Here is a 12,719-nt window from a genome sequence, read left to right on the forward strand (position 1 = left end):
ATTTTTACCAGTTCTTGACTGAGATGTAAGAGAAGTTTTTGTCTTCAAAATAATCAATGACAAAGAAAAATGTTTTGAGTTAATATAATGTCCTAGCAATTATGTAAATATTATATATTTTACCCATTTCACTATCAAAATAATTTGATGTAGCTGTGATATTCACATTGTAGATAATGAAGCAGATGCTAAAAGTAACACCTTCCCCAAAGTCACACAGCTTGCAAGTAATATACCAAGTGTGAACTCTCAAATCTATGCTTACTGGAGGTTCTAAATTTAGGAAAGATTATTGATACAATTAAGATATTATTGGAATAATCTTTAGTGTTTTTATTATTATCATTTAGAGTTTATGAGCACAAAGACTGTGATTCTGTAGGTTTGTTTTTTGGAGATATGACCTTTAGAATAGTTTCATGTAATGCAAATATAACACCATCCCTCACATTTTCATTTTTTATTTGATGGAAGAAGAAAAATGAAATTAAGAATGTCTTGATTAACAATACCAGTAAGAGTGCTAAAAATAACACTGTGCAGCTTATAAGAAGCTAGATGCAACCCTTGGTTCTAGTTTACAAATAACTTGACCATAATACATTTTGACATTTCCAAGCAGAAATGAGTATAAAACAGTGGCTTAAAAAATAAGTTTTCAAACACATAGGATTTTTTGTTATTGATGTTTTTTGTGTTTTCATGGTGTGTTTATGTGTGTGTGTGTTGATAACATTAACAAGGACTTCACATTAGCATTGAAAATAATAAGTTACTCTTTGCCATAGGGAAGACAAGAGAGGATTTGTGTCTGGCCAGTGCCAAAGAATGTTGGCATGTATTTTACTATCATACTACTCATGTAAGTAGATAACTGGTCAGATTTGAAATAAGCAAGGCAATCACTGGCTTATGTTTTTTAAAAAATGTTAAAAATACTTTAAATATTAAAGTTATTTATACTTTCTATTAATAACAATTAAAAATTTCTTTGTTGGAAAAAATACGTTGATTTTCAGAATTTTTTCTGTAAGAAAAGATATAAATTGATTTTAAACCAAATGTGATTAATATTTTCTGCTAAGTTCTATTTAAAAAAATCTTATTTTTTGCAACTTCCTTTGTTAAAACCTTACTTTAAACAAATAACATATAAAAATGACATGCAATGTGAAATTTCAAAAATAAAAATAAATGTGATGTAAATTAATACAAAACACCATGGAATAATAATGTAAACGTTGATGCCATTTATTAAAAATTATCATAAACATGAAGTTTCTGCTATTTATATTGTAATACTTAATATATCAAGCCATAAGATTATTATGCAATCTTAGTTTTGAAAGACTGTATGAATTTTGTATGTGTAAATGTTGAATGTAAATTTTGTAGGGTTAAAAGTACTGTAAAGAGCAAAACCATAGGTAAGGACCTGAGCCTAATTTTTTAACTTAAGTATCAGATCTATGACAGGAGATTTGCAATAATTAAATAACACCCCGAATCAAAAGGAGATTTCTTTATTTCAGCAGTTATAATGATACAGAGGCAACTCTTTTGAATGCAAAATCTTTCCACTATACTCTTTCAAATATGGTGAAGTCTTTATATTGGAGCTCAGAGTTGTAGGTGACAAAGTGGACAGAAAAGGGTCTGTAGAATCTAGTAGACATGTACTTGAAAGCCAAGACCACACTGTTCCAATTATCTGAAAATAAACAAGTTCCAGAACATCTAAGAACCTTTATTTTCTCATTTACAAAATAGTGATAATAATACAACCCCACGAAACCTACCAAGTGCAGTGGACAGCATATGAAAGAAGTTAACTAAGGCTGGCTATCTTTAAACGTTTGCTACCAAGTGGCATTGTTACATGTTGAGATATCTTGCTGCAGGCGCACCTCCTACCCATTGCAGGGATAAAATGCATAGCAAAGATTACTTGGTTACCAGGCTTAATTCTTAGCATGCAACTCATTTTTTAGGCCTTGCTGTATAAATACTTTATGGTTAAATAAAAATAAAATAGGATAATTTTATAAGCATCTGATGAGCTTTATGTTCATATTTGGCAGTACGAATGGACATAACTTCCGGAATCAGCTCTGTGTTGGCTGAGTTCAGTATCCTGCTATCAAATAGGAAGGTAGAGGAATGAAAGCCACAGTTGCACATTGGTTAAATGTTATACATATATGCAGCCAAACACATTCAAGTGTATTCTTCTTATAAAGCAAAATCTAAACAGGTTTAAAATTATTCAAATCTTGTATATACGTGATATGCCATAAGACATTGTATAGGATGTTTGCATTTCCAATCTGATAAAAAGTCTATAATAATTTAAAAATGAAAGAACCATCGTACCCTATATAATATAGGCTAGAAAATGATAAAATCATAACAATAAAGCTAATTATTGAGACAACAATATAAATCATTGAACATACAGATAGAAAAACTCTCAATAATTGATTATAACTTTAAATGCTTAGGTTATCTAAAATGAGGAAAATATTTGCATAGAACAGCAATATTACTTGACACTCATAATCTACAAAGAGTTAAGCTGGGAGGCTAGCAATGCCATAGAACAGAGAATAACAGAGCCAGGGTGACAATCAGAAACTGCATTCTTTATGTTTTCTATTCCACTTCTAAATTTTGAAGGGTCAGTCATATAGCCGAAGTATCATCTAAAGTAAGAGAAATAAAAATGATTATTAAATAATATAAGAAGCTAACAGTATTAATAATTAAGCAGACTGAAATATCATTTTTTGTGGACATAATATATCAAGATAAAAGTACTTTTACTGTAGCTTTAGCATATATGTGTTCACAGAAAATCTATTACTCCCATGAAGAAAGTATTCTCCGGTGGAATCTTGCACAAATAACCCTAAGGATATTGGGTTATAAATTCATGATAATATGTTTTGTAGATTATTAGGCTTAACTTTGGAATCAGCTCTTTCTGTAATCATATGTCAGATCAAAACATAATCTTCTTGCATATATAAACCAATTACTTGAACTTGAACTTTCGAATGCATGATAAAGACAGTAGTAAAGTTATTAGTCAGAAGTGGGGCTTGCTGCCCTCTAGGAAATTTGCAGTGTATTAAAAAGGAGCCACTTTGTTAGAAAAAATGCAAACACACAGAGGTAGTATTGCCAGAGAATAGCAAAGTTTACTAAGCTACATATTTGGCATCTCTATTTTAGACGTCAAATGACATACCAGTTTGATTTCACCTAAGCCTTCACTTACATTGTACAGTTTTTGTGATATCTCTCTTAAATGCTAATACATCAATCTGAAAGTCCAGGTAGAAAAAGGAAATTCCAGATTTAGAAAGGATACAGAAGTGGGACTCAAAGATTTTCAAGAATGAAAAAAAAAAAAGGGATTGGGATATAATTTGTGAGAGCCATTTTTTTGTTTGTTTCATTTCTCTAGGACAGAAATTAATAAAAAACAATGAAATGGAAAAATGATATAATTTAATAATATCAATGTTTTGGCCATTGTTATCTATTTACTGTTTACATTTTCGATTGAAGAAAAATGTATTCAGCTGTCACAAGGATTTAAAAATAATTTTAAGTAAATAGCATCTTTTGAAACATGGGATATTGAAGTGTTTAAGTCTTTCTGATGATAAAATATGTATTTTAGAAAAGTAAAATAAAATTAAGAAAAGGCTGAGTAGTAACTAATATGACTGATTCTGGAAAATGAACTAAGTGAGTTCATAAAAATTAACAATAAGACATTGTGTTCTAGTGGGATGTCCACAAGCTATTCCTGTCCTTGTTTTGATACTGGGGATTTGGATTCTTTACTTTTTATAGCTCTCTCTCTTCCCCTACTCTGCCTTCCTCCCTTTTCTGAAAAATAATTTCTGCATGCTCAGCCATGACACAATATAATTTCCTTGCAGATGGGAGCTGGTCTTCTAAAGAAATTCAACACATTGAGCAGACTCTCAACCGCAATGATAACATTAAAAAAACTATCAGAAGTCTAACTGCAATAATATACCTAAGAAAACAGGCAAAGCATATATTTCTAGTTCTTTTCCAGCTTAGCATATAAGTATTAGGAATAGTTTCTTGCTTCATGATTCTAAATATAAATGTCATTTCCCTTTACAGAATAAGAAGCATATTAAGAAAAAAAATTAAATCTCACTTAAAAAAAATTTAGTGGTGGACATCTTACTAGCTCTGCAAGGAATGTTTTACTTCTGTTGAATTATGTAAGTGCTTTCAGAGATTTGAAAATATTTATTTCAGTAAAAGAATGTAGAGCTCCTGAACTCACATAATTTCCCACAAGAAAAATTAAATCAGAATTATGTAAGTATACGGCCACAAATCCAGCTGGCCCTAAGGCAATGCCTGGGAAGGGGGAGAACACAGCATGCTGCATTCTCAGTCTCTGCCTGTCCTCTGCAGTTGAACATATGTGATCATTTTGAGTAAGACCACAAGGACATGAAGTATACATGGTGCTGAAAAGCTGTAAAAATAAAAAGCAGTAGAATATTGCAGCAAGAACCCAAGCAGAGTAAGAAAATGAGGGGAAGAAGGGGGAGGATCCAGGATGCCAAATAGGAACAGCTCTGGAGTGCAGTTCCCAGCAAGAACAATGCAGAGAGTGAGTGCCCACCACACGTCCGAACAAATTTTCACTGCCTACAGACCAGGAGATTCCCAGGCCCAAAAGCGCCCCGAGTTTTCAGCATGGCGGTTTCAGCCAGTGGTGGCTTGGCACACAGAAATTCACACAATCTGGGAAGCTGTTTCAATGGGCCCATCAAACTGAAAGGGAGGGTGCTGAGACAGGGAGCCAGGGGATCTGGCTCGGTGGGTAAAACCTCCACAAAACAAGCAATCTGAACTGCTCTGGACTGAGAGTTTCGCAGCAAGTGCAGCTGGACCCAGAATGGTCCAGCTCAGTGTCGGGGGAAGGGTGTCCCCCATTACCATGGTAGTCCGCCACCACTGAGGCAGTTCACACAGCAGCTGGGAAGAGCCTGCGGCAGCTCAGCAACACCTCTGCTGGCAGACTGTGACTAGACTACTTCATGCGGGGCAGGGCATCTATGCAAAAACGCAGCAGCACCACAGGAACTTATAAATAAAGCCAACCTTCCTAGGTCAGAGCACTTGGGAAAAGAGGCAGTTATGAGTTCTGCTGCAGCAGACTTAAAAGTACCTGCCCAGCATCTCTGCAGGGAACAACGGAGCTCCCAGCACAGCACTTAAGCTCTTATAAGGGACAGACTGTCTCCTCAAGCAACTCCCTGAACCTTGTATATCCAAAGAGACACCTCATAAAGGAGAACTCAGGCTGACATCTGACAGGTACCCTTCTGTGACGAAGATAACAGAAGAAGAAACTGGCAGCAACCCTTACTGTTCTGTAGCCCCCATAGGTGATCCCCAGGCAAGCAGGATCTGGAGTGGACCTCCAGCAGTTCTGCAGCAGAGGGGCCTGACGGTTAGAAGGAAAACTAAGAAACAGAAAGAAGTAACTTCATCATCAACAAAAAAGGATGTTCACTCAAAGACTCCATTAAAAAGTCACCAACTACAAAGACCACGGGTAGATAAAGCCACCAAGATGGGAAGAAACCAGTGTAAAAAGGACAAAAACAGCAAAAACTAGAACGTCTCTCCTCCTCCAAAAGATCACAACTCCTCACCAGCTCGGGATCAAAGTTGGATAGAGAATGAATCTGATGAATTGACAGAAACAGGCTTCAGAAGGTGGGTAATTAAAAAAATAGATGGACTGAGTTAAAATATACACATATAATATATATAAACATCATGCTTAGAAGAGTGCTGAGCATATAGTATGCATTTTATGAGTATCTGTAAAGTTAAAATAAATGACAATTGAGGAATTGGACATAACAATTAGTAACTTGAGAACATGAAGCCTAAGGGATTTGCAAGAAAGAAAGTTAAACAAAGGTGAAAATTAGAATTGTTAAGAGTAGGCAGTATTGGTCTAGCAATGTTTGGGTTTTACAATTCTTTCAAAGACTTGAGTATATGCGATAGCTTACACTGAAGGGACCAGTAAAATGAAAATGTTAAAGAACGTTTGGAAAGAGACAATAATTTTTATGACAAGTTCAGATTCCAGATAAGCTGAGGAAATTAGGATCAAGAAAAAATAGGATAAATTTGTTTTGAAGAGGAAAAACCTTCATATAATTCTGGTATAAGGAAGGTAGGACTGCATGTGGATAATAGAAATTTATATTTGTAAATGCAAAAACATACCAAGTCAAGAAAGGACAGCTCTATTCTCTCTGCAGAGTTAGTCGTAAGGTGCATGAAGATGGCCCCTTGGGAAGGGTGGTACAGTAGAGAAGTCTGGTGGCTCCATGTAACCACCTTGATAATGGACTAAATAGTGGCAAAGACCTTGTCTACTATTAGGTCCAAGTGCAGATGTCAGTTGAAATAGATACACCTTGGAAGTGAGCATTAGCAGGTGTATACGAGAAGAAAAGACAGAGGTAATGTTGGAATTTTGCAGGGTGGATGATTCAGAAACACTTGATCACCTATGTTTAGGCTTTCCTAATATACAGCCATTCTGTAGCTCACTGAATAACTGCTTTCAAACTCCAAAATATCTCATCTCATCATTAAATTAAATTACAGCAAAGTTTGGAACTCTCTTAAATAATGATTATGATTCTAATTTTTATGTTAATAGTGGATTATAATATTTTCATAACAAGTAGAACATCATCTGCAGTTCATATTTAATCCCTGTATAGGTAAGTTTATCCAATATATGACCAGTTAGTAAATAACTTGGGAAATTAAATAGAAATATCAATTGATCATCTGAAGTTTTAATATCCTAATTTGATAAAGTCCCTTAGTATTCTAACCATTGTAAATTAGATTTGCAAATTAGTGCTAATAAAACCCATCAGATGCTGGCACCTCGTTAAAAATATTTGTGGGCATTCTTTGGTCTGTGAAATTATGCCTGTAAATTTTATTACTGCTGAGTCAACATTTCTGATGTCTTCTTAAAAATGTAGTATTTTTAATAAAAAAACATACACACTAAACCTTGGATTTTGTAGAAAAATTTTAGATTCCAAGACCAGAAATAATATTTGACAATATAGCTTAAATTAATGAAGGCACTTATTCTTGTGTACCAATAGGTGATAGACTTTAAAAAATAAATATAACAAATTAAGGTAACATTGCTAAAATGTGAAGAGCAGAGCTCAAGCAAATTTAATGCAGTGAAGTATATAATGTAAACAGAAGTTTCAGCAATGTAGGCGGATTCTACTTCTGTACTAATTTCTTAAAGAAGTTAAAGAAGCAGGCTGGGCAGGGTGGCTCATGCCTGTAATCCCGGCACTTTGGGAGGCCGAGGTGGGCAGATCACTGATCATGAGGTCAAGAGATTGAGACCATCCTGGCCAACATGGTGAAACTCTGTCTCTACTAAAAAATACAAAAAATTTAGCTGGGCGTGGTGGTGTGCGCCTGTAGTCTCAGCTACTCAGGAGGCTGAGGGAGGAGAATTGCTTGAACTCAGGAGGTGGAGACTGTAGTGAACCGAGATTGCACCACTGCACTCCAGCCTGGCACCTGCTGACAGAGCAAGACTCTGTCTCAAAAAAAAAAAAAAGAAAAGAAAAAGAAAAAGAAGTTAAAGAAGCAACTCAGGAACTTTTTTTCTCTCCCTCCCTCTCTCCCTCCTTCCTTCCTTCCTTTTCTCTCCCTTCTCCCTTTGCTCCTTTCCTTCCCTCTTTCCCCCCCTTACTCCCTCCCTCCCTCCTTCTCTTCCCTGCCTTCCTTCTGCTCATACTTTCTTCTTCTTTTCCTTTTTCCCCTCCCCTCTCCCTCCCATAATCACATTTTATTCTTTGTTTTTGAGCCAGAAATTCTATAATACGTGAAGAAGGTACTAAATGTTATAATACATATAATTTTATTTACCATGAAAAGATACAAATAATACAATGTAATTTTGTAAAAGTTATAATAAAACTCACTTGCATTTATGTGCTTGAAATTATTTTCAATTAAAGGGGAAATTTAGATTTTGTATGGGTCACTGAGATGTTTCTGTTTTGTTTACAGTTAAAAATGCAAACTCTGTCAATTTTCTGCTTATACACATGCAAATTTGCCTAAATAATTTAGACCACATTCTTTTTACTTAATATAGCTTTTTTCAAAATGGGAATTTCTAAAAGCAGAAGACACTTCTTAAAAGTTGAATACCTTGTCACTATTAATTTTTGCTATTTAAGTGTGTCAATTGCATATGTCATAAAAATGATTAATCATCAAAATTTAATAACTATAAGTAAACATGGAGCATCAGATGTGGTACCAGAAAATCATCTGAGATTTAATCAATATTTTTGTCCTCACATCTGACTGTGTAAGCAAGTTTCACAGCAAGAGTTCTATAGTGTTCTTGACAGACGTGGCAATAAGAAGAAGATAATATTGCAAAAGTAAAGAGCTGCATGAATGTTCTAATCACAGGTTTCTTAAGCAGCAACTCCTATGTACCTGCTGATTATGTAAAGTAAGAAATATATACTTGTGTAGTACAGATGCCTAAGTTTAATATTAAATCATGAGAATATAACAGTAAAGATAATTTAAAATATAAAAACTATGAAGAAAAATATTTTAGTTCATTGACATGATCTGCATTTTCTCCTAAGCAGGTCAATTTTAAAAGAAATATCTAAATTGTAATTGGAATTATAATTGGTAGTCATAGACATAGTTGCAGGAATATATATAAAATATCAAAATAAGGTGAGAATAAATGGAAATCTACACATAAAAGACATCTTCAAAGGGCAGAGAAAGTGGTAATGAAATATCAGGAAGATGAAATAAAAATTTATAGAATCATAGCTTACTTTTAAGATAGCAAAATGTAATGAAGAAATGTTCAAAATATTATGTAATATATTAGATTACAAATTATTAATTCACATTCTAGATTCCTTGAAAATAATATAGTATATTGGTGTGTAAATGGTTTATTTATTTTGTATTAGAATGGAAAGCAAATATAAAATTTAAATGTTCCATTACTCTGCATAATTTTTACTTAGCATAATCTGATAATTGTCATGAGCTAGACACAGGTCTTTGAATACAAGGCCATTTTTTCTTATTTTAGAACTAACTGTGGGTAAAACAATGGAAATATATTCCTTAAAATAGATCAAATGCCCTCCTTTCATTCTATATAAAAATCTAGCACTGAACTAAGATATGAAAAGTGATAAGAATAATAAATATAATAAAGATCATACATCAATAGAAATAGCACATAAGTTTTATTCAAATGATATATTAATCCATCTATATAAATATTCATCATATTAAATTATGGGAATATATTTCACAAATATGTATTTGTGTGGGTAAAAACTATCAGATCTGTTTCTTTTACCTCCTCCTATACCTCAATTCTTTTCACCAAATTAGACAACTTTGTATATTAAAATAATGGAAGTTATAATTATATGTATGCTTGTATTTCTGTATGTCTGATGAAAGAGCATATAAAAATGTTCTAGACAGCTGTACAGAAAATTCTACTAAAAGTACAGCCACCATTATAATGGTGATTGTGAGTTATTTTGTTATAATATAAAATGGCAGTTTAATAATATTTAATATACAATGTGGTTATTCATTTAGGAAGTTTATTTAATTTGGTTTTAATTTCCTTTTTCTCTGTACCATGAAGAATGAAACAGTCATAGAATGTTTTCTATTTTATAATCTTCTTATTCATGGAAATAAGAAAAATATTTAGAAATACATAGATTACTTAAAAAAATTGCTCATTCTTGAAATTTGTCTTTTCCAAACAAAAATAAGAGAAAGACTATGAAAGTTGATTGAGAAACAACATAAATCTAAATATTAAATGCAAACAAATATATGAAAAGTGGTCAACCATTTATTTTCTGATAAATGCAAATACACACACACACACACACACAAACACCCCTCAAAAAAAATTAAAATGTTTACTGTCTTGCAATTCTGTCCCTTAAAATGCCAAAGCTTTCCCACTGTTTTATTCACCTTGCTTTTCAAACTTAAATACATGTTTGTACATGATCAGCATTTTGATTCATGACTTAGGAAAAAAATAACAAAGATAAGATAATGACTCTGTTTCTGCAGATCCTGTAAATACTATATATGCAATCTCAAGAACGTATTTCTAAAAGAATTATTGACTTACAACTACAGAAAAATTGGCAAGCTGATACTTAGGTTAACATTTCCTTGCTTTTACTCCATAAATGTTTTTAGTTACTCAGTTTCTCCCGAAAAATGTCTTTTAAAAAGTTGAAATATACCAAATGACTATGTTTCACATTTTCAACACAAAATTTCCTGCCCACCTGTTATGATAAAGTGTTTTTTTAAAAATGAAATAAAGTTAAGAAGGGAAACTGCTTTACTTTTTAATGGGAAAATAAAATTTTTCATTCAAGAAAATTGTTGCCTTTCACATATGATATATTCCAGAAATTGATCTAGGTGTTGTAAAGCAATGAGCAAGACAAACAACATCCTTGATCTCATTGCATTTACAACATTATAACAGACACACACATATCCCATATATGTGCATGTGTAACTATTATTCTACAAAATATTGCAACCTCAAAAAAGAAATACAAAGGAGACCACTCGTACTTGGGTTTGCATACTGTTGTTAATACATTTTAGAAGTAATGTAAATTACCAGGCATACAGAGAGCACCTGACCATGTTTTTAAATGTGCTAATTCTTCAGATAAAAGATCTGAAGGCAAAAGTTTGTAGAAAAATGTTAGGGCATTTAATGATGTATTTGATGTTAATTAATAGAAATTGCAATTCAAAGAATATTTCCTCATGAATTTAGTTAAGCACATGCTATTTGCCACAACATTGTTCACAATATCAGCAAACATGGCATGCTATCTATGCAACAATATACATTAGCTTAATTATTATAGATTTAAATGCCTATTGACATCTGATGAAATGGAATTAACCTCCTTTTTTAAAACTTCTTCCATTGCTTCTCAGCCTTTGGGCTAAGATCAAGTTTAGTATCTGTTCTTATTAGTTTAAAACTTCTTTCAGAAAAAAATATAGCTTTTCTGGAAATTTATTCTCTTTACTGTCTTTGATGTGAATTTCCATACAATTTGACAAATCCTATGCCAATTTCTATTGGTATTCTGGTTAGAAATATGTAAACTTAAAGATTAGGGAGAAATGATATTCTTATTATAATGTATTATCAATAAATGCAAGCTACTCATTTATTTATGGCCTCTTTGAAGACCTACAGAAATTTTGTAATCTTCTCAAAAAGAATCTCACATATATGTTTGAATTATTAAAATACATCTAAAATTTTGTTCATCGCTTTGTATTATTATTGAGTTTTTTTTTCTTTTTTTTTCAGTAGAATTTTAAGTTGACAGACAAATTCAGAGTAAGGTACATACAGTAATATCTTCTCTAACCTCTGTCCCTACACATGTATAGATTCCCTGATCATCAACATCTCCCACCAGATGGCATTCTACATTTGTTACAGCTGATAAACCTACACTGACAGATCATTTTCATTCAGAGTTCATAGTTTACATGAGGGTTCACTCTCAATGTTATATGGGTTTGGACAAATACAAATAACACATATCCCTCATGATAGTATTATAGAGAGCAGTTGAACTCCCCTAAAAGTCCTCTGTGCTCTGCTTATTTGTCCCTCCCTTTGGCTCAACCCCTGGCAGCTACTGATCCTTCTAATGTCTCCATAGATTTCCTTTTCCAGCATGTAATATAGCTGGAATTATAAGTATGTAGCCTTTTCGTACTGGCTTCTTTCACTTAGTTACAGTATTTATTTTCTCCTTGTCTTTTCATAGCTTGATAGCTCATTTGTTTTTAATGATGAATCATATTCCACTATCTGTATGTACCACAAGTGGCTTATCCATTCACCTACTGAATGACATCTTGGTTGCTTTCAAGTTTTGGCAATTATAAATAAAGCTGCTATAAATATATGTGCAGATGTGTGTGGACATAAATTTTCAACTCCTTGGTGTTAATACCAAGGAGTTCAGTGAATAGGTCATATGGTAAGGATATGTCTAGTTTTGTAAAACCTGGCAAACTTTCTTCCAAAGTGGCTGTACCATTTTGCATTCCCACCAGCAGTGAATAAGAGTTCTGGTTGCTCCACATCATTGCCAGCCTTTGGTGTTTTTGGTGTTTTGGATTTTGGCCATTTTAATAGGTATTTAGTGGTAGGTTTTTCATTGTTGCTTTATTTTGCAATTCCTTGATGAGATATGATGTTGAGCATCTTTTTGTTTGTTTATTTGCCATTTGCATGTTTTCTTTGGTAATGTGTCTGTTCAGGTCTTTGGCTTATTTTTTGTTTTCTTATTATTAAGAGTTCTTTATATTTTTAATAGCAGTTAATTGAATATGTCTTCTGCAAATGTTTTCTCTCAGTCTGTGGCTTGTTTTCTCATCTCTTGATGTTCTCTTTCACAGAGCAAAAGTTTTTGATTTTAATAAAGTCCATCTTATTGGTTATGTCTTTCACAAATTGTGCTTTCGGTGTCACATCTAAAAAG

General features: G+C 33.0%; 1 protein-coding gene and 1 pseudogene across 1 annotated transcript in view; one reads left to right on the forward strand and one right to left on the reverse strand.

The window, feature by feature from the left end:
• Positions 1-1,255: 1,255 nt before the first annotated feature.
• Positions 1,256-12,719, reverse strand: part of CCDC102B (coiled-coil domain containing 102B) — a 336,572-nt gene continuing 325,108 nt past the window's right edge. The window contains exon 13 of the mRNA XM_074383267.1: positions 1,256-2,702. Coding sequence (XP_074239368.1) covers position 2,702 — 1 coding nt within the window. The 3' untranslated portion in view covers positions 1,256-2,701. The remainder of the gene's footprint in view (positions 2,703-12,719) is intronic.
• Positions 11,134-11,236, forward strand: LOC120361761 (U2 spliceosomal RNA; annotated as a pseudogene).

Source organism: Saimiri boliviensis, chromosome 13, assembly GCF_048565385.1.
Source record: "Saimiri boliviensis isolate mSaiBol1 chromosome 13, mSaiBol1.pri, whole genome shotgun sequence".
Taxonomy (NCBI): domain Eukaryota; kingdom Metazoa; phylum Chordata; class Mammalia; order Primates; family Cebidae; genus Saimiri; species Saimiri boliviensis.